The sequence below is a fragment of the Eptesicus fuscus genome, chromosome 11 (genome assembly GCF_027574615.1).
Source record: "Eptesicus fuscus isolate TK198812 chromosome 11, DD_ASM_mEF_20220401, whole genome shotgun sequence".
Classification (NCBI taxonomy): Eukaryota; Metazoa; Chordata; class Mammalia; order Chiroptera; family Vespertilionidae; genus Eptesicus; species Eptesicus fuscus.
The window spans coordinates 38334578-38356721 of NC_072483.1; the positions used below are offsets into that span (position 1 = coordinate 38334578).

A 22144-nucleotide genomic window follows, 5' to 3' on the forward strand; every position below is an offset into this window, starting at 1 on the left:
GAAACTGGATTCTAAAGTTGGGGGATGGGAGATGACAGCTTACAGCAGGGATGTGTATCCAGGAAGGGGAAGAGGGACCTTTCCACTTGTACCCTTCACTCTCCCCAACTTTGTCCTATAAGATCAGGGATGCAGCAGCAATGCCAGTGTTACCTGGAGGTGCTACAGCCTGGAGCCAACCAGCTCAGCCCAGCAGGCTGGTCATGAATCACCTCCTCACCCTCCACCCCCACCCAGAGAGAACAAGAGAACCAAAGCTCAGCTCTCAGAAATAAAATTTTGAACTACTTCGGATTTTTAAAAAAATTAATAATAAAAAATAACCCTCTGACTGATCACGAGAAGACAGGTAATCCTAAAATCTATAATCAGGAAAGAAAAACATGGCTGTAGTTACAGTATGGGTTTTCAAAAAGCCTTAGAGGAGATGGGAACGGTATAGCTTCTTAATTTAATTCCTCTGAATCCCCACATAAAAACAGACAACTAGATAGCAAAATGAAATCCCAAAGATATTTCCAACAAAACAAGGTAGCAAGGTATCCTTACGAACCCCACAATAGTATAAGTAGATGACGAAAAACCATCAACATCCGTAAGACCAGAAGTTGACAACTGTGTGGAAGGAAGCCACAGGATATCTGACGGGCCTGAGGAAGGGCGACCCTAACATGCCCAACTGGCACTCACTGGCAAGTGGGGATGGCTATCTAAGAGCAGCAGCTGAACTGGGATGCTCAGCCCACTCCAATAGGAAGGCCGCCCACAGTAACTAGATTTGAAGGGACCGTTTCGCCTTTATTATGTATAAAGAAAAAAAAATGCTAAATGCTCTATTCCTTAACAACACAGGCAGTTAGGCAACAAGTAAAAATCTACATAAGGAAGTACTGTACCATTAGGAATTGAAATTTGAAACTTTCAAACTCTAATGATGTTAAGACAGTGGATGTATTAAGTTTGAAAAAGCATTTGATATAATTTAATTTTAGGTAGAAAATAAAAATATCTCATTTGCTTTTATGGTTTCTTGGAAACACAAGATGAAAAAGTAAAGGTACCTTTTTAAAAAATATATTTTATTTATTTCAGAGAGGAAGGGAGAGGAAGTGAGAGAGAGAGAAACATCAATGATGAGAGGGAATCACTGATTGGCTGCCTCCTGCACGTTGGACCGAGCCTGCAACCCAGGCATGTGCCCTTGACTGGAATCAAACCTGGGACCCTTCGGTCCACAGGCCGACACTCTATCCACTGAGCCAAACCGGCTAGGGCGGAAAGGTACCTTTTGAAAAAAAACAAAACTCGTTCCCAATTAGAATCTATGACGGATAATTATTTGAATATTAAGTGTATGGGCTGACAAGTTATACCATAATTCCTTGGCATTTGTCATTCCAAGTTTCTATATTATATCATCTACAGCAATTCCAAACTCCAAATAGGTAGTATTTTGCAATATTCCTGAGACCAATATAAACCAAAAAGGCCAATGTGCAGATGAAAGTTATGTGGGTAGTGACTATGTGCCTAGCTTCACATCTCAGAGCCTTTCTTGCACTTCACTTTTCATACTTTATACTTTTTGAATGAGATATTAAATGCTATAGTGGAGTTCAAAAATTCGTGGACTCAGAAACATCTTAAGACATATCTATCTCAATGTCAAGGATCTTTTGTACCTATAATCTCTGTCTGGGACATTCCTTTTGCAAGTGTATTACTAGATACAAGGAGTTATTTCCTACCTAAAACTGTATGTCAATTACACCTTAGTTTTCATCAACACAATCCTAGAAAATGACTATTATCCTAGGTTAAAGCACAAGATTCAAACAGATATTCAAATCTACAGAAAGTTCCTTAATTGTTGATGTATAAAAGGCTTATTGAAAAAATATTTGATGGACTGCTTGATTCCCTAAAAATAATTTTTTAAGTGTCAAACATAATAGATATACTACTTTGGTCTCTAACACTCCAATATACTTTATTGCACAATTAATCAACTTCCTCTATATGATGAATGTTAAACAAATCATATTTATTCATATTGACATAGGAACCACTTTAACAGTTATAACACAAAGGCAAATAAAATTCATTGTCATATACTCATCAGTTTGTCTCTTAACACATTTTTTTTCCTAGACCCACTTTCAATTCTCTATTATTCCAATTTAGTGTTTTGAGGAAAAGTCTGCTTTTCTTAAAATTCAAAACAAAGAAATTCACTGTAGCTTAAAGTAGCACTTGTAGAAGATTAAAGTTAGCCTCTTGATCCTTTTCAATTTTGCAAAAACATTAAAATCTTTTATTTGAATATAAAAAAGTAAATGTCCTCATTTTTTTTACAAATTTATTTATTTACTACTTCATTCTGTGTTTAATTTGTTGAATTTGCTAACTTTCCAAATTTTAAAACAGATTCCTTATTTACTAGAGAATGTGCAACATTATTCTCTCCATTCATAATGATTTTCCTAATTCAGCTATTAGACCACCAAAGAACTTACTTAAATTGTGTTTCAATTTTGACTTGAGCCTGATACTTTCAAAATTTATTTCACACTTTAAAATGATTGTACCTATTAATCCAGAGACTCAGCCTTCAAAAACTATGTAATGTCATTGAATCTTTAAGAATTTCTTCTTTATCTGGCTATCAGAATAAAATTTTATTACTATTAATAATTTTTACTATGCTTCTGTTGTGTTTTCAAACATCATTTGTTAAAATCTATAACTATTATTTTACATTGTCAAGTGTTTCTGTGAGAAAGGTACTGTTAAGATTACTAATGAAGATGTTAAAATCACCAGAACTTAAAAAAACACACACACAAAAAACACACACAACACTACACATTTTCAGGAAGAGTAAATTATAAAGCAAATAACTTACTAAAGATACAAAAATAACTTTTTTATGGCCTGGGTACAAAACCATTTAACCCTAAGTATTTTCACAAAATCAGCATTCTGCTAACTTCTTAAAAGGCCATAAGCCTCAAAGAAATTTAAATAGGTTCACATACAATCTTTACTATATAAGGAAAGTATAATACTATACTTTAAAATGGTCCTTGATAATAAGCATTGTTATTTGACTCTTCATTAACAATAAATCTCATTATAGATATTCTATTTCCTAAACTTTCTGGTTAATTAAGATTTTACTATAGCATATTGAGAATAGTGTCTGTTTCTTATGTTTATTAGAGTATGACACTTAAGACTTCAAACTGTTTTTTATAAGGATCTAGTATCCAGAATACATAAACAACTCCTACAATTCAACAATAAAAAGGCAAATAAACCAATTTTAAAAGGGCAAAGGATCCAAATAGACATTTCTCCCAAAAGATTACAAATGGCCAATAAGCACTTGAAAAGATGCTCATGTCAGTAGGTAAATGCAAATCAAAACCACAATAAAATTGACCACTTCACATCTGCTAGAATGGCTATAATGAAGAAGATAGGTAACAACAGGTGCTAACAAAGATGAATTGGGATCCTCACATATTACTGGTGGGAATGAAAAATGGTACAGCTGCTTTGGAAGAGTCTGGCAGTTCCTCAAAATGTTAAATGTAGAGCTATTCTATTCCTCATTATACCCAAGACAAATGAAAACATATCCTATCTAATAAAAGAGTAACATGCAAATTGACTGTACCTCCGCTACACCCACCAGCCACGCCCACCAGCCAATCAGGAGCGAGTATGCAAATTAACCCAACCAAGATGGCTGCAGCCAGAGAGAGAGCAGGAGGCTTGGGTTTCCCCAGCAATGGAGGAAGCCAAGCTTTCTGCTGCCCTGGCAGGCCCAGGCCTCCACTCAAGGCTACAAAATTTCAATTATAGAAGATAAATCCCAACAAAAATGGCGGCAGTCATAGAGCTGGAGAGAGCAGGAGGCTTGAGTTGCCCCCGGCGATGGAGGAATCCAAGCTTTCCAGCGGGCCCAGGCCTCCACTCAAGGCTACAAAGTTTCAATTATAGAAGATTAATAAATCCCAGATACCAGGGCCTCCACTTGGGTCACCAAGGGGCATGGCCGGCCTGCAAACCACCACAGGCCCCTCGCCCAGGCTGCCCCACGCCCCAAGGGAACCCCCACACTGATCCGGGACACCCTTCAGGGCAAACCAGCCAGCCCCCACCCAAGCACCAGGCCTCTATCCTATCTAATCCTATCTAATAAGAGTAATATGCAAATTGACCATCACTCCAACACACAAGATGGCTGCCCCCATGTGGTCAAAGCTGACTGCCCCCATGTGGACACAAGATGGCCGCCACAAGATGGCCAGCAGGGGAGGGCAGTTGGGAGGGACCAGGCCTGCAAGAGAGGGCAGTTGGGGGTGACAAAGCCAGCAGAGGAGGGAAGTTGGGGGGGGACCTGGCCTGCAGGGAAGGGCAGTTGGGGGTGGGGGGGCCCCAGGCCTGCAGGGGAGAGCTGTTGGGGGGACCAGGTCTGCAGGGGAGGGCAGCTAGGGGTGACCAAGCCTGCAGGGGAGGGCAGTCAGGGTTGACCAGGCCTGCAGGGGAGGGCAGTTAGGGGCAAACAGGCTGGCAGGGGAGCAGTTAGGCATCAATCAGGCTGGCAGGGGAGTGATCAGGCTGGCAGGCAGAAGCGGTTGGGGCAATCAGGAAGGCAGGCAGGTGAGCAGTTGGGAGCCAGCAGTCCTGGATTGTAAGAGGGATCCCAAATTGGAGAGAGTGCAGGCTGGGCTGAGGGACACACACCCCTGTGCACGAATTTCATGCACCAGGCCTCTAGTATTCACATAAAAACAGACATGTATGTTCATAGCTACATAGTTGATAATAGCCAAGAAGTGGAAGCAACCCAAATGTCTATCAAGTGGTAAATGGATAAACAAAATGTGGTATAGCCATAGCCATACGATGGAATATTATTCAGCCATAAAAAGGAAATTAATACTTATACACACAAAAACATGACTGATCCCTGAAAGTATTATGTTAAATAAAAGAAGCCACATTTTGTATGGTTCCACTTACAAAAAATGTCAAAAATAGGCAAATCCATAGAGAGAAAAAATAGATTAGTGGTTGCTAGAGGCTTAGAAGAGATTGAGATTCTTTTGGAAGGTAAAAAATGTTCTGAAATTAGGTAGTGATGTATTTACTAAAAACCACTGAATTTTACACTTAAGAAAAAAATGACTTGAACACTGAAAATTACAAAAACTTGTTGCAATTTTTTAAAGACCTGAAAAAAACAGAAAAATATCCTGTGCTTATGGATTAAAAAGTTTAATATTGTTAAGATGACAGTAATCCTCAGATTAGTCTAAAACTTCAATATAATCCTTGTGAATATCAGGTGGCTCTTTTGCAGAGATTAAAATTTTGCATAAAATTCATATGGAAATGCAAAGAACCCAAGTAACAAAACCAATCTTGAAAAACAAAACAAAACACTTTTCAATTTCAAAATTTACTACAAATCTACAGTAATTAAGACAGTGTGATACTAGTATAACAGACAAACAGATCAATGAAATAGAGTCTAGAACTAAACCTTTGCACATATGGTCAATTGATTTTTCAACAAGGTACCAAGATAATTCAAAGGGGAAAGAACAGTTTTTTCAACAAATGGTGCTAAAACAACTGGATATCCACATCTAAAAAAATGAAGTTGGACTTCTACTTTATATCATTTATAAAAATAAAGTAGAAATTGATCACACACTAAATCTGAGAGCTAAATCTATAAAAGTCATAGAAGAAAACATAGGTGTAAATCTTTGAGACTTGGGATTAGGCAATGGTTTCTTAGATATTACCCCCAACAAAAGAAAAAAAAAAAACACAGATAAAGTGGACTTCATCAAAATTTAATACTTTTGTGTAGTAAAGGGAAAAAATATTTATATCTGATAAGGGCCTAGCATCTAAATTTATATATAAACAACTCAACAACAAAAAGACAACCTAGTTTTTTGTTTGTTTTTTAAAAATACATTTTTATTGATTTCAGAGTGGAAGGGAGAGGGAGAGATAGAAACGTCAATGATGAGAAAGAATTGATTGGCTGCCTCCTACATGCCTCCTACTGGGGATCAAGCCTGTAACCTGGGCATATGCCCTGACCGGGAATCAAACCGGTGACCTCTTGGTTTCTGGGTTGATGCTCAACAGTAAGCAACACCCAGCCAGGCACCTATTTTTAATATGGGCAAAGGATCTGAACAGACATTTCTCCAATGATATAAAAATGGCCAACAAGCACACTAATCACCAGGAAAATGCATATCAAAACCACAATGAGAAACCACAAGGATGGCTATAATTTAGAAAGCAAACAACAAGTGTTGATGATATGGAGAAATTGTAATCCCTATACACTGCTAGTGAGAATGTAAAATAGCACAGCTGCTTTGGAAAATAGTTTGGCAGTTCCTCAAATGTAAGCACAGAGTTACCATCTGACCTACCAATTCCATTCCTAATTATACAGCCAAGAAAACTGCAAACAGATGCTCATTCAAATTGTGCATGAATTTCCTAGCATGGAAATTATTATAACAGCTAAAAAAATGAAACAATCTAAATTCAATCAACTGAAGAATGGGTAAGCAAAAAGTGATAAATTTATAAAATGGAATATTATTCGGTCATGAAAAGACATGAAGTACTGACATATGCTACAACATGGATAAACCTTGAAAATCTGCTAATTAGTAAAAGAGGCCAGACACAAAGGCCATACAAAATGTCAAGAATAGGCAAATCCTTCAAGAATTAAAAACAAAAAAAAAAACAAAACAAAAAACAGAAGAAACCAAATAAATAAAGATGTAGAAATGAAAGAAATGTTTAAATTGTCTGAATAAAATACAAGTAAAACAACAACAACAAAAAATAGGCAAATCCTTAGAGACAGCAAGTAGGTTAGTAGTTGCCAGGGACTAGAGAGAAAGGGAATAAGCAGTGACTGCTAATAGGCATGGGGTTTCTTTTGAAGTGATGAAAATGTTCAAAATTAGGTAGTGGTGGTAACTGTACAACCCCATAAAAATACTAAAAACCACTGCATTGTTCACTTATAAAAGGGTGAGTTTTATGTAATTACATCTCAAATTTAAAAATATTTTTTAAATTTATTTTATTGAATTTATTGGGGTGACTGGTTAATAAAATTATATAGGTTTCAGGGGTACAATTCTACAACATATCATCTACATTGTATTGTGTTTACCAACCCAAGTCAAGTTTCCTTCCATCACCATTTATCCTCCCTTTACTCTCATCTATCTCCCCTCTCTCACCTTTCTCCCCTACGGTAATCACTATACTGTTGTCTGTGTATTTGTCTATGAGGTTGTGTGTTTTTTTTCTGCTTAATCCCTTCACTTTTTCACCCAGCCCCCCTAAAATTACAGTTACATGATGGCATAAGTTACCTAAACATTTATTTTCCATAATCCAGCAATTTTCCACCAGTGTGCTGCAAGAATTTTTAGAACATGCAATATCTTAACTATTTAGTCAGGGGCACTGACCTCTTTCCCTTAGATTGTCAAATAACAAAATGACAACAGCCAGCTAACAATAGCCGTCTGGTGTGACTGAATCAAAATTATACCTATTTTTTATCAAATCGGCAAAAAGTAATATATTTTTTGGTGTGCTGCAGAATTTTGGTAATTAGTTTATGTGTTCCATGAGATGAAAAAGGTTGAAAATCGCTGCCATAACCTAGTGAAAATATATTGTCCTCTACAAAGACATAATCTTTCGCTAATCTTACCAATTTTCAAATCATCAGCCAGGCTTTCTTTTGTAAGATTCAACAATTCTCTCCCATCGATGTTATTCATTTTGAAAACACCAACAAGGTCTTTCAAATCTTGTGCACAAAGCCACGCTGAGACATCATCTTCGGACCAATCTTCAGTGAACTGCTTCAGTTGCCCTTCTGTGCTCCTTCCTTAAAAACAAACAAAACAATCTCACAAACAAACAGGCAAGTGAAATAACAACAAACAAAAGAAAAACTGTTTCCTTTATATATTAAAAAGTAAATAAAAGGTCCTTAAATCTGTGTTTTACTATTTCAACATCCCTTTGAATTTTTTCAGAACATCAAATAGCATATATAATTAAAGTGCTATTTAATACATTAAATACTACTCTTTTGGAACTTTTTTTGCTGAATAAAAACAATTTTTCTTCATTATATAAAACTCTTATCAGGAAAAGAATTCTATTGGCTCTCTCATCTGCATATTAGCACCACTATTTGGTTAATTTTGGCAGTGATAAAAATAAATAAAACTCTTAAATTATGTGTCAGAATTGCTTGATGAGGCCAAAATAAAACCAACAAAATAAAACTATGATTTCTATTTTGTTTGCAGGCTATATTTATCTGAAAAAAAAAAAAAAAAGAGTATGGAGTATAAATAGCTTACAAAACTATGGGACGTGTGATATACACGAGTGTGCACCCAAAGTATTTACTGAGTTTTAACATAGGTAACTACTTTAACACTGTCTTCTCTAAAACTATTTTTAAATTATATTTAAATAAGGACATATACTTTATACTGAGGAAAGCAATGTTAATAATTTGTAAAAAAAAAAAAAAAATACTGAATTTCTGATTTTAGAGGTGAATGGGGTTGAACTGGGTTAAATATAATGTCCTTACTAACCTTGGCCAAGTGTTTCCGGGTCAAACTGCCAGATGTTCACTGTTTTGTCCATTGAACCAGTAGCAAGCAAAAGGATATTAGGGGCAAAGGCACAAGTTGTGACATACCTAGTTAATAAAAATAACTATTATGTATCCTCATACTAATTTTTTAATTATAATACAAAATAAGGTTAAGTTCAGACCTGGTATGCTGAGTCAATGTGTGAAGTATATTTTCAGTATTCTGAAAAACAAAACAACAACAACAACAACAAAATAGCTTTACATTTACTCAGGCAAAAGTTACTAATAAAAACTTGTTTGACACAAGTGGTTTATATACTCTATGTGTTTTGCCCTGGCCGGTTTGGCTCAGTGGATAGAGCGTCGGCCTTCGGACTGAAGGGTCCCAGGTTCGATTCCAGTCAAGGGCATGTACCTTGGTTGCGGGCACATCCCCAGTAGGGGGGTGTGCAGGAGGCAGCTGATCAATGTTTCTCTCTCATCGATGTTTCTAACTCTCTATCCCTCTCCCTTCCTCTCTGTAAAAAAATCAATGAAATATATTTAAAAAATATACTCTATGTGTTTTAATATTATTAGTTACTAATATAGGTTGAAACTTTACCCAATGAATAAAGAATAGCATCTACACCTAATAAAATTATCAGGTACCTATTTCACTCTTTCTTAATTATCAGCACTGATGTCTACTGCCCACTTTCCTAGAAATTTTTAGTATAATGTATTCTTGACTTTTGCTGATGTGTTTGAACTTACTAATAGTAACCTAAACATCTATTATGTGAAATAATTTGTATTTTTTCTATGACATTTGACTTGCACCTACTGCAAGACAAGTGAGTAGAAATTATTCACTTAGACTCTGAATACACTTACTAGTAGCTGGCCCTCCACTATCAGACTCATTGACATACTTTATGGACAAAATTTAATGTTATGATTGTTTTTGTAAAGTTAAAAATCTCATGACAATTTCATCAGAAATATTAAGGATCTACTTCGCCTCTTTTGAATATTCTTCCATTTCCTGCCAGACTCTCAGTGGTTCGAACCTCTATATGGAGGGCTAGTTTAGATTCCTGGTTTGACCAACGACACTTTATTTGCCATCTCCATTTCATTTGCTGGCATAGCTACAGCTTGAACACGATCATTGTAAGTCTTCCCTCAACACTGACTTCTCCTGGAGAATATTTTAATTAACTACATCTTCACTATATTTGAATGTTGATTTTTCTTCATACTCATGCAACCGGTCTTTTTTCATATGGTTTTACCCAAAACTCCCATTCTCCCCAAACAATTATAACCTACTCTTTCTCATAATGGTCTCCAAATCTAGCCAGGACTGGAACAGTGGTTGACCACTCTCAGCTATATACTCACATAACCTGGGGGTAAACAATTCACCCTTTGTTGTTATGAACACCTGGTGTAAAACTTTAAGAATAATTGATATAAAGTGATATTGTGGATGCTGATGCTCTTTACATCTGTATTTTCTTTGCTCAGATTAAACATCTGTCCATTTTTAAATCATTACTGAAATATGCAAGGACTTGTCCCAGAACCAGTACCTTACTTGCACAACTATTTCAGCATCTCTGAAATTTTTTTCTTCTTGCCTAACTAAACCTGAAGTTTAGTAGCTTAATAAATAAACATACTTTACACAGATCAAGATTTTTAAATACTTACAATGTCATACACTATAACAGACTTATCCACTGATCTTTAAAAGAAAAAAAAAAGTATGAGTGAAAAATTCTATAAAAAAAGAAAAAGAAAAATTCTATAAAAACAGTATAGTATCTATTTAATTAGTATTTTAAAATCATTTAAATAACTTTTTCAGAAAAGGCTAAAATATTGATATACATTTAGAATGCACTTTTTTATCCGTATAAACTTTTATTTAAACAACTACATGCCATATATGAAATTTATCAGAAAATGATAATCTTTATTAAAAAGTAGCATATGCAACTTATACTATATAAGCCATAAAGAGAATAAGAATTTGTCATGTATAAATAAAACACAACCCCATGTCAAGTTAGTAACTCAAAGGGAAAAACCACTACAAGGAAAAGGTATTACTTGCTACTGGTTTTTGTTTCAGATAGCATTGTTCTTTATAATTGACTAGAGGCCCAATGCACGAAAATTCATGCAAGAATGGGCCTTCCTTCCCCTGGCTGCCGGCACCGCCTTCGCTTGGGCCGGAGCCACCTTTCTGCCTTTGCTCCAGCCTGGAGCCGCCTTTCCGCCTTCGCTCCGGCCCGAAGCCACCTTTCCGCCTTCCCATGCTGCCCAGAGGCCCGGAGTGGCTGGGGCGGTGCATAACGCCTGCATCACTGCCCCCGGCCACTCGGCGCCTGTGTATGCAAATTAACCCACCATCTTTGTTGAGTTAATTTGCATACTTGCTCCTGATTGGCTGGTGGGTGTTGCAAATGTATGGTCAATTTGCATATTTCTCTTTTATTAGTGTAGATATGGCTGTGCCTTAATTACTAATCAATATAAAGGTCTTGATTGTGACCCATTTTTGAAAATTATAATTCTAAACTTGATATGAACTCTACATGGTTTCGGTTAATGGTATAAAAATTAAAAACAACCATCAGGGCCAGTGTTCTCAGTAGTTAGAGCATAGGCCTACACATCGAAGGGTCTCAGGTTCAATTCCTGGTCTAGGGCACATAGCTGGGTTTCAGGTTCGATCCCCTGATCTGGGCGTGTGTGGGAGGCAACCAATTGATGTGCATCTCTCACATCAAAAATCACCAGGAAAAAACAAAAACACACACACACACACACACACAAAAATCACCAGGGATTATTCCAGTGGTGGAAAAAAATCATCAAACAAAAAAAAGGCAATACTATACAAAGTACATAATGAAAAACAACAGATAAATATGCCCTATATGGTATTTTCCCCCTTTGGAAATGATGTTTATACCTCATGATATATGTTGCAAGGCAAGAAAACATAACAATGCAAGTGTTACTACCCTCTGTACAACTTTAATAAAAAATGTACTTATTATTAAAAGGTAGCTGATTATAGTCTGACCACAGGAATCATACCTATGGAAGCCTTAAAATTCCTTTCAATAAGAGTTAAAATTCCTTGTTTAGTAGGTTACTGAGTATTGATAATGCATCTTGAATGCAGCATCTGTGTCATATATTCAAAGTAAGAATTATACTTTAAATGTTCAAATGTAAAATAAAATACAAGAAAATGGGAATCATATAATGCATTTGGATGCCAAAAAAACACACATATTTATAGCATTAAATGCTAAATTTCAGCCAAAAACCTTTAAGAGATCATACTCACACCTAACATTAGTTGAGTATGTATATGCTAGACATAATTTACAGACATTTTTATGTAGTCTTAAATCCCTTAAGGTACAAGGTATTATTTCTGGAATATCAAATTCTTAGGGAAAACTCAATTACTTCTGAGCATCCTCAAAAAAGGAAACTAAAAGAAAATTCCAATTTCTGAGACTACCACTGGTACAGTTAAAATTAATTCATCCTAATAATATATAAATGAGAAGCTGGATCATGATTAGCAATCTTAAAAGCATTGTATTGGGAAAACAGAAATTAGGACAACAAGCAAGAGTTCACATATAGGAATAGCAAATAATAAGACTGAACAAATACCATGCTCATGGACAGGAAGAATTAACGTCATTAAAATGTCCATACTACCCAAAGCCATCTACAGATCCAATGCCATCCCTACCAAAGTTGAAGGTATCACATTACTTGATATGAAACTATGTTACAAGACTATAGTAATCAGCATGGTACTGGTATAAAAACAGACATGAAGATCAATGGAACAGAACAGAGTCCAGATATAAACCCATATCTATATGGTAAACGTCTATTTCATATCAAAATGGTTTAAGGAAATTACAACTAAATAGCTTACCCCGAGACTAGCATCTGTCCATTGTGAGAAAAAGCACAAGTCAGAACAGGAGCACTGTGCCCACTCAGCGCACTTTTATATTTTAACTTAAAACCTGAAAATAATAAGGTGAGAAAAATTAGCAAGCTGACCCTTAGAATTCATTCTTATGTCAAAGCTATTACACAATTATTTATTCAATTAATCTTTGAGTGCCCACAGGACACAAATGGAAAAAATTCCCATACAACTCAGCTATTGGAATCTAGTGTGATTAAGTGGTTTCAAAAGTTCAGAAATAGGTAAAGAAAATGGTGTGCTCAGCAAACATTAGACAAGGGATTGTTATAATTATCAAATTTTAAAAATATATAAAAGTTTAAAGTATATTATAATCTTTGTATTTGACTTTAAAATATATTTAATAATATTAAATATACTAGAGGCCTGGTACATGATATTCATACACTGGGAGGGGGATTCCCTCAGCCTGGCCTGTGCCCTCTCACAGTCCGGGACCCCTTGCTCCTTACCACCCACCTGCTTGCTGCCCAGCTCGCTGATTCTTAGCGCTCAGCTCACTGCTCCTTAGCGCTGCCATGGAGGCAGGAGGGGCTCCCGCCACCGCTGCTACACTCGCCAGCCGTGAGCCCAGCTTCTGGCTGAGCGGCGCTCCCCGTGGAAGCACACTGACCACCAGGGGGCAGCTCCTGCATTGAGCGTCTGCCCATTGGTGGTCAGTGCACATCATAGCGACTGGTCATTCTGGTCATTCTGCTGTAATGGTCGCTTAGGCTTTTATTATATAGACTAGAGGCCCAGTGCACGAATTCATGCACCAGTGGGGTCCCTTGGCCTGGCCTGCAGGATCGGGCCAAAACTGGCTCTCCGAAATCCCCCGAGGAGTCCCAGATTGCGAGAGGGCACAGGACAAGCCGAGGGACCCCACCCAGTGCATGACTGAGGCCAGGGAGGGACGTAGGAGGTTGGCCAGCTGGGGAGGGACCACGGGAAGGCTCTAGGGCATGTATAGCCCGTCTTGCTCAGTTCCGATCGGCCAGACTCCAGCTGCAAGCTAACCTACCGGTCTGAGCGTCTGTCCCCTGGTGGTCAGTGCATGTCATAGCGACTGGTCAACCAGTTAACTGTCTGCCCCCTGGTGGTGAGTGCATGTCATAGTGAGCGGTTGGGTGTCCTTAGCATATCATTAGCATATTATGCTTTGATTGGTTGAACAGACGACCAGACGACTGGACACTTAGCATATTAGGCTTTTTTTATATAGGATTAGTTAGTAATATACATATATCAATTTCCCAAATGCCTAAAAAGAATAAAATACCAGTAGCTTTTAAAATCTGATATTAAATATTTTCTCATTTCATAAATGAAAAATAATCAATGGTAATTTATACATCTTATAATTCCAATATATCTTATAACATGCCTACCAAGTATGGTAACACTAAAATCTTTTGCGGCTTTCTATAAGCTCTTGAATAATATCACAACTATTTTAAAGAAACTCAATATATTTTAGTAACAGCCTATAAAAATAATTATTAAGAAGAAATTGCCCTGGGGGTGCGAGGGGACAAGGAACTAAGTGAAACCTATAATTTTCTCAGACCTAATAAAAACTTTTTTGAAGTGTTAATAGCTCTTAAGATGGGCTAGTATTTAACTAAACAAAAAGATCATTAGAGCAAGTTTCAACAAAAGGAAAAATAGATATATCTGTTTTTATTTATTATTAAATATGTATTTTATTTCTATTCAAAATAGAAAAAAATACATTTTTATCTGGGAGAACAGACATGGGCATTAAAAGCACTGTTTAGAACATACAGATCATAATCAATCAGTAGGCATAATCAATCAAACAAAGCAAAAAGGTTAAGCTACCAACCAAATGAAGACCAAAAAACTTGCAATATGACCATAAGAAAAGGTTATATTCTCAAATATAAGATCCATATGTCCGTCTACTCTCCCCCACAGATAAGCAATTAAAATAGGGTACAAATGGCATAAATGCTTTATAAATTAACATTAATAAACTGTTATGTATATCTTTTTAAGATTTTTCTATTGATTTTTAGAGAGAGGAAGGAAGAGAGAACATCCATGTGAGAGCAAAACATTGGTTATGTGCCCCCTACCAGGGATTGAGCCCGCAACCCGGGTCTGTGCCCTGACTGGGAATCGAACATGGATGACACCCAACCAACTGAGCCACATAAGCCAGGGCTGCTATGTATATTTTTAAAAGAATCAGTGTAAAGACACATTTTCCAGACAATGTATAAAAAGCTTTACTTTTAAACAATTTTATTTAAAATATATTGTGTTATATTCCATAAATGAGTGAGATCATGTGATATTTATCTTTCTCTGACTGGCTTATTTCGCTTAGCATAATGCTCTCCAGTTCCATCCATGCTGTGAACAACATAAACTGGTGAACAAAAACAGATCCAGAGACAGAAGCATCGATCAGATTGTCAAACCTCAGAGGGAAGGTAGGGGAGTGTGGGGGTAAGGGGGATAGATCAACCAAAGGACTTATATGCATGCACATAAGCCTAACCAATGGACACAGACAACAGGGGAGTGAGGGCATGAGTGGGGGGGTGAGGGGGCAATGGGGGAATAAGGACACATTTGTAATACCTTAATCAATAAAGAAAAAATATATATATTAAAATATATATATATATTGTGTTTAGAACATCTACAAATATAGAACATCTATATATATGACTATGTTCATGGCTTCTTATAAGAATTTTACTCTGACAGGAACAGAAGGCAAAGGTAGGATAGACAAGAGAAATAAAGGAACTCTTATCCTCCTCAGCAAGTAACTGAATACATTACTAAGTGTAACCTAATATGCAATGAAATAACTACCAGGGAAATTTCCACAAAAAGAAATGAATCTCTTTCCTGATAATAGGCCCTTCTTTATACACTAGTATAATGACAAAGAGTCTCTCTTTGACCAAACTCTGCCAGATTCTTCTGAGTTGTCTTCTCAACTAGTCCTTGATCTTGGCCTATTAAGACTAACATAGTTTCTAAGAGCTCAAGGTTGCATCCCCAGCATGACTCTAGCCTCCTTAAAGTGCTTGCATGAGAAAACTCAAGGCTGTCAAAAAATTTTTACTATTTATTTCATCCAACACCTGAAGATAGGGTTCCTGACTCCCAGGCCCTGTGGGAAGTTAGTAGTTTAACTTCCTTAAGCTCCAATTAGCAAACCAAGATGGGTTTCACATGAATCAACCCCCCATCTTCCTGCTTTTTGTTAATTTTTCACTTCCTTGACTCCACAGAGCCCCTAGTTACCCACTTCCTTATTACCTTATTCTTCCTTTAAAATGCCCAGTCACCTCTGTATTACCTGAGGTTGAGTTCAGTTCATGCTGGACTCTTTTCCCTATTGCAATAGTGTATTACTGGTTAAAATCTGTGCTTACCACTTTACTGTCGCACTTTGTTTATCTTTCATAATAATTATGAACAAAATGTAGTCTGTGATATAACTGAAGCTTATTAGATAATAAAATAAGAATATTTTTAGGTGTCTGAAGTAAATGGCCAATTGACCATATATTTCAGAGTTCCCATTAAAATGGTAATAAAGGGCCCAGCCGGCATGGCTCAGTGGTTGAGCGTTGACCTATGAACCAGGAGGTCATGGTTCGATTCCGGGTCAGGGCATATGCCCAGATTGCGGGCTCGCTCCCCAGTGTGGGCGGGCAGGAGGCAGCCAATCAATGATTCTCTCTCATCATTGATGTGCTATCTATCTCTCCCTCTCTGAAATCAATAAAAATATATTTTAAAAAATAAAAATAAATAATAAAATGTTAATAAGGGAATTAATAAAGATAAATTCACATCAATGAAGAGAACAGGAACGGGGCATCAGCAAACCAGAAACTGAAACCAATTTTGGGAAGGCAGAAAGGGAATTAATTGATGAGGTAGTTCAGAGGAGTAATAGCCCAGAATGCCTAGAGAAAACTAATCTGCCCTAGGAAACTCCAAAAGATTTGGGATTATCAACAGCTGGGGGAAAGGAAAGTCTGAATGACACAAATATAGACCTGGAAATAGAAAAGGTAACTAAAGTCTGTTTGTGAAACAGTGTCTTCCTCCCTGACCTGCCACAGCATGTTGCTCCACAGCCAGAGGCTCTTCCCCAGGCAAAGATTTCTAAGGAAAATAACCGCCAGGGGAGCTCCAGGGCAGTTCCAGAGGTGAACCCCCAAATTCTCTAAGCTCCCAACCTCTCCCCAATAAGGGCAACTACCCACCTCCTATACTAAAGGGAAGTCAGCAAAACAAACCACATGTGCACAGAGCTTCTAAACATCCTACTGTCTAATTTTTAAATGTCAGTGGAATACAAGACCACCAGACATTTGCTTTAAGTAAGAACAAAAAAGAGAAAGATCAGGGTAAACCAAAAAAACAGCAAAGAGCAAACAAGGATGATCAGGACACAAGGGAACTTAAAAACAAAACAGTAAGCCTTTCATTGATATCCTGAGAGCTTTTGAGAGATCTTGCATTCATAAAATAAAAGGAGGACACTATGAAAAAGAAACAGAGAAGATGAGCTTTTAGAAACTGAAAATGTGATCGATTAGTTGAAAAAACTCAGAAGAAGATTAAAAGATAAAGCTAAGGAATTTTTCAATGAAGTGGAAAAAAAGATAAAAAGATAAACAGATAAATGTGGGAGGTGGGCGGGAAAACAGTCATAGAAAATCAGGTCAGAAGGTCCAACACAATTAATGGGAGTTATATAAAGAGAGGAAGGAGAGAAGAAATAACATAAAGGGACACTGTGTTCCAAAATTGAACGACTTCAGTTTCTTCACTAAAGGGTCACCTGAAGGAATAGTACAATGCACGAGGAAAAGACTCAAGAAAAACAATAAACAATAACTACAGTGAATAAATTTAAAATCTGGTGGTAAAAACCGTATTTATAGACTATAGAGGCCCGATGCATGAAGATTCATGCAAGAATGGGCCTTCCTTCCCCTGGCTGCTGGCACCGCCTTTGCTCCAGCCCACACCGCCTTTCGGCCTTCCCACGCTGCCCAGAGGCCCGGAGCGGCTGGGGCATGTGGAACATCTGCGTCACACGTCCTGCCCCGCCCCTCGGCGCCTGTGTATGCAAATTAACCCATCATCTTTGTTAGGATAATTTGCATACTCACTCCTGATTGGCTGGTGGGCGTTGCGAAGGTACAGTCAATTTGCATCTTACTCTTTTATTAGTGTAGATGTGTGAAAACCACCTAAAGTGTTGAAAACAGATAAAGTGCAAAGTGTAGTTACCTGTGTGTGTGCTGGCGGTGAGGTCACAATCAGCAGTCAGCACAAACTTTTTAAAACATTTGTATGTCTTACTCTGATTAAAAGTTCTTAAAACATTTCAATAATCACTCTTAGATATCCAGAGGACCTTAGGCAAAAAGATCAATTAAAATAGAAATTTTATCTGGATCACAAACAATTTTAGAGAACTACTAATTGAATACATACCTAAAATATGGCTAAAAGAAACAACCCAAATTTTGGTCTGGCAATCCTGACCACATGATGCCAATCGAAAACACTGAAGACCTTGTTCTCCATCTAAAAATGTAAATTTATTAAAAATAAGTACACAATAATTGATAAAAACATCTAAACCAACAATATTTCACTTTCTTATACTGACATGTTAATTCTATTCATTTAAACCAGGGGTGGGGAACCTTCGGCCCAAGGGCCGTATAAAGTCCAAGAAATCATTTGGTCTGGCCCTGCCAAAGAATGAGGGGTGAGTTAATTAAATTGAGTCCAGGAGGTAAGAGCAGGGGAGGCTCATGTGGAGTGACTTCTTTCCAGCTGAAATCTAGAGTGAACCAGGTGAAGGGTCCACATGTAAAACCCTTAGAAAATCTTAGAAACACTGAAGAAATGAAAGAAGGCCAGTGTGGCAAGAAAGTGCATGAGGCCACGTGTGATTTGAGATGAGGCAGGGAAACAGAACATGTAAAGTACTTACAGGGCTTGTGTTTTGGGATATGACAGTTCATCTTAAACATTATTTTAACAAGCCAGGATGGGTCTGAAATAGGGGAATGCCAACACCATCCTGCTGCTGTCTGGACCTGAGCTAGCCAACAAGGTAATGCCTGGCCACATGTGGCTACAGAATACTTGAAACGTGGCTAGTCCAAACTGAGACGTGACGTAATATACACAGATTTCAAAGACCTAGTACCAGAAATATACATATACTAAAGAGTCTGATATATTTCTTTGTCATTTCAATGTGATTAGAAAACATAATGGAAAAGGATGATGCCTTAAAATGAATAAAAGGGCTCCTTGTTTGATGAAACAAGAACCAAAAGTCATATACAAATTACAAATAGGATTCACTAGTGCTTAAAAGAATAAAGTGACTAACCAGAAACTGGCTGTGAAGAAAAATCGCAGCAGGTCATTCCAAGATCATGTGCTTTTTCACTATGCAAACATCTCATTTTATCATCCCACACTGTTAAGTCTCCACATGAGGAGCCAGTGACAAAGAGGTTTCCGTCGGGAGAAAATGCACAGGCCACCAAGGAGCCATCCTCAACACTACCACATCTGGAACAAAAGCAAAAAAAAAAAAAAAAAAAGGAGGTTTTCATTTCATAGCATCTTTTACTTTATAGCACAATTTCTTGGCTATTACAGAACTAGAAAGGGTCATAGATGTCTATAGAAGTAAAATATTTTTAGGCTATAAACTGAAACCTGCTTTCTAAAAATAAGAGGATTTAAACATTATCTTAACTAACATGTTCAAGCCAAACCAAAGTTCACATGCCTTCATATTATTTTCCCGCACAGCAAGTCAGTATGTATGGACACATGAAGATATACAAAACTTAACAAAAGTGATGACAACCAAAAATATAAACTAGAGTCACATATTTTTTTAAAAAGATGAAACTATTTTTATTGAATAACATGTTATTGGGGTTAAAGATACTTTCAACTTTTGTATTAAAATCATCCAAAAGCAATAGTAAGGCCTTTCACCTCATCTTCAAATGCAAGTTCTTTATGAAAAGAAAATGCTGTGAACGAGTTAAAATGATCTTGGGAAGATAAAGAAGCACTGTGCTAGTGTGCTAACAATATCACTTTCTCGTTTAGGGAAGATAAACTAGTAAAAAAACAATGACTGGTGCAGAGTCCCATCCAGTGCTCAAATCTATAGCAGTATCATTTTATATCATTAATCACATTCATTGGGGAACTACAGAGGCAGAATTCAAAGATTCCTCAGCTGACAGCTGTATTTCATTTCTAGAATATAACTTAAAGACATTCCATTCTCTCTGTGCTTTCTCCTTAAACAGTTTATTAACATCACTTGAAACACATCAGCTTCAACCCAAAGACCTAAACCTAAATGAGCAACACTTGTTTACCAGCTGGCATTTGTGCTCTGAATGATGTTGAGGGGTAGGGAGAAGGGAAGGTACATTAGGCTATTTTAATTGGTAACAATGAAATGTTTATGGTTTCTAAAGTACTTAATGTCACTGAACTGTACACTTAAAAATGGTAAATTTTGTGTTATAAACATTTCACCACAATGTAAGTACACAAAAGTACATAGTTTTAATGTTGGTAAGTTGTAAAAGAACATTACTCATGTAAATTAAATGATGTGTTTTTATCCAACAGTTTTTCAGGTGTTGGTGTTTTTTGTTTTTTGGGTTTGTTTTTTTTAAGTAATGATAATACAACACCACTCTAATCACAAGGCTCTTCCTTCTGGGCTTGGTCTCTCACCCAGCAAGAATCCCGTCAGGAAATAGTTGTGTCTCTTACTAGTGGGACATACCAACCATCATTATTATTATTATTATTATTATTTGTTAATCCTCACCCAAGGATATTTTTTCCATTGATTTTTAGAGAGAGTGGAAGGGAGGGGGAGAGACACAGAAAAAGAACCATCAATATGAGAGAGACACACTGATTGGTTGTCTCCAGAATGCACCCCAACCAGAGCCAGGGATGGAGCCTGCAACCGAGGTACCTGCCCTGGACCAGAACTGAACCTGTGACCCTTCAGTCCCAGGGTGAGGCTCCAACCACTGAACAACCCGGCCAGGGCCATTACTTTATTAAGAACACCTGAGCCAACGAGCTACAAAAATCAAGAATCACAGTAAACATCTGTTCTTATGACCTTCCGAAGACAGGTCAAAATATTTTTCCTTGTGATGTCTGAAATTTATCTGAATCTTAAAGTCATGAAAAAAAATTTTTTTTTCTTTTTTGGTAGGCCTGTTAAAAGGACTGAAAACGGAAAGGGTTTAAATATTCATACCTATGTAATTTGTATGACTGCGCATTCCACAAAGTAACAGTTCCATCAGCTGCCCCTGATACCAAGCAAGTGGAGTCTGGGGAAAACCGGCAAACCCTCACGGGGCTCCCACTGGGCTGTGCCATCACTGCCAAAGTCTGTCCATTCTGAGTGTTCCACAGGACAGTGGTTCCGTCTGTTGAACATGATGCCAAAACATGTCCTGCAGGGGAGAAACAGCAGCAGTGGACAGCATAGGTGTGAAACTTCAATGGAGAGTGCGCCAATTCAGTGAAGTCACTTAGGGAGTAGAGGCGAATGGTTTTGTCCAAGGAGCAAGTAGCCAAGAGGGAAGAGGAGAAGGCACAACAGTTGACATCGTCGCCATGATCAGCTAATGTGTGAATTAGTTTCACCATGTTCTTCAGTTGAAGTAAAATGTCCTGCAATTTTGAAATAGATAAAGGTTACTTGATCCTCGAAAGCAAATAAATGCCAACTTGAATCCATACACAGGGGCCAGAATCAATTTAAAAATTTGTTCAATGAAAGCTCCTACATTCATATTTTTAAAGGACAATGTATTGTACCAGGGATAAGGGTAATTTGGCAGGAAAAAAAATTTTATAAGACTATAACCTCTAATGATGATCACAGTCACCATCGCCATACCAATTAAGTTCCGTAACTCCTAAAACAGAACCTCCTTAACTTCAAATTGAGTTGACATTGAATATCTAAAATGTCAGATTTTAGTTTTACCTTTGAAGACTTTCCCTTAACTCATTATTTCTCCTCACAGTCTCATTCCAGATCTGCTCACCTCAAATCAAAGAGATTTTCACTATTTTAACAGTCTCGGCTGCTCCTTCCATAGGATGGAGCCAAGGCCATGCTCTGCCTTTAAGATGCAGAAGTGTAGGGTCCACTCATAAAGACTAACAAAAGGTTTCATTCAAAATATAAATGGCAGTGTAGTAAACTATCATGTCATGCGTTGTCATCTTGTGTGATAAAGAATAAAATGAGGTGAAGAACTAAATTAATAAATCCAGGAAACCAAGAGAAGGAAACTGACAAATTTAGAATAAAATCCAAACTCCTC

General features: G+C 37.2%; 1 protein-coding gene across 5 annotated transcripts in view; it reads right to left on the reverse strand.

Annotated features, from left to right (window-relative positions):
• The window catches only part of BAZ2B (bromodomain adjacent to zinc finger domain 2B), a 306755-nt gene that overhangs the window by 24496 nt on the left and 260115 nt on the right, over positions 1-22144 (reverse strand). For all 5 annotated transcript variants that reach the window (XM_028141153.2, XM_054722924.1, XM_028141179.2 and 2 more), the window contains 8 exons: positions 21061-21482; positions 19132-19316; positions 18216-18308; positions 12669-12762; positions 10403-10436; positions 8884-8924; positions 8700-8806; positions 7793-7972 (listed from right to left, as the gene is read on the reverse strand). In XM_028141153.2, coding sequence (XP_027996954.2) covers positions 7793-7972; positions 8700-8806; positions 8884-8924; positions 10403-10436; positions 12669-12762; positions 18216-18308; positions 19132-19316; positions 21061-21482 — 1156 coding nt within the window. The remainder of the gene's footprint in view (positions 1-7792; positions 7973-8699; positions 8807-8883; positions 8925-10402; positions 10437-12668; positions 12763-18215; positions 18309-19131; positions 19317-21060; positions 21483-22144) is intronic.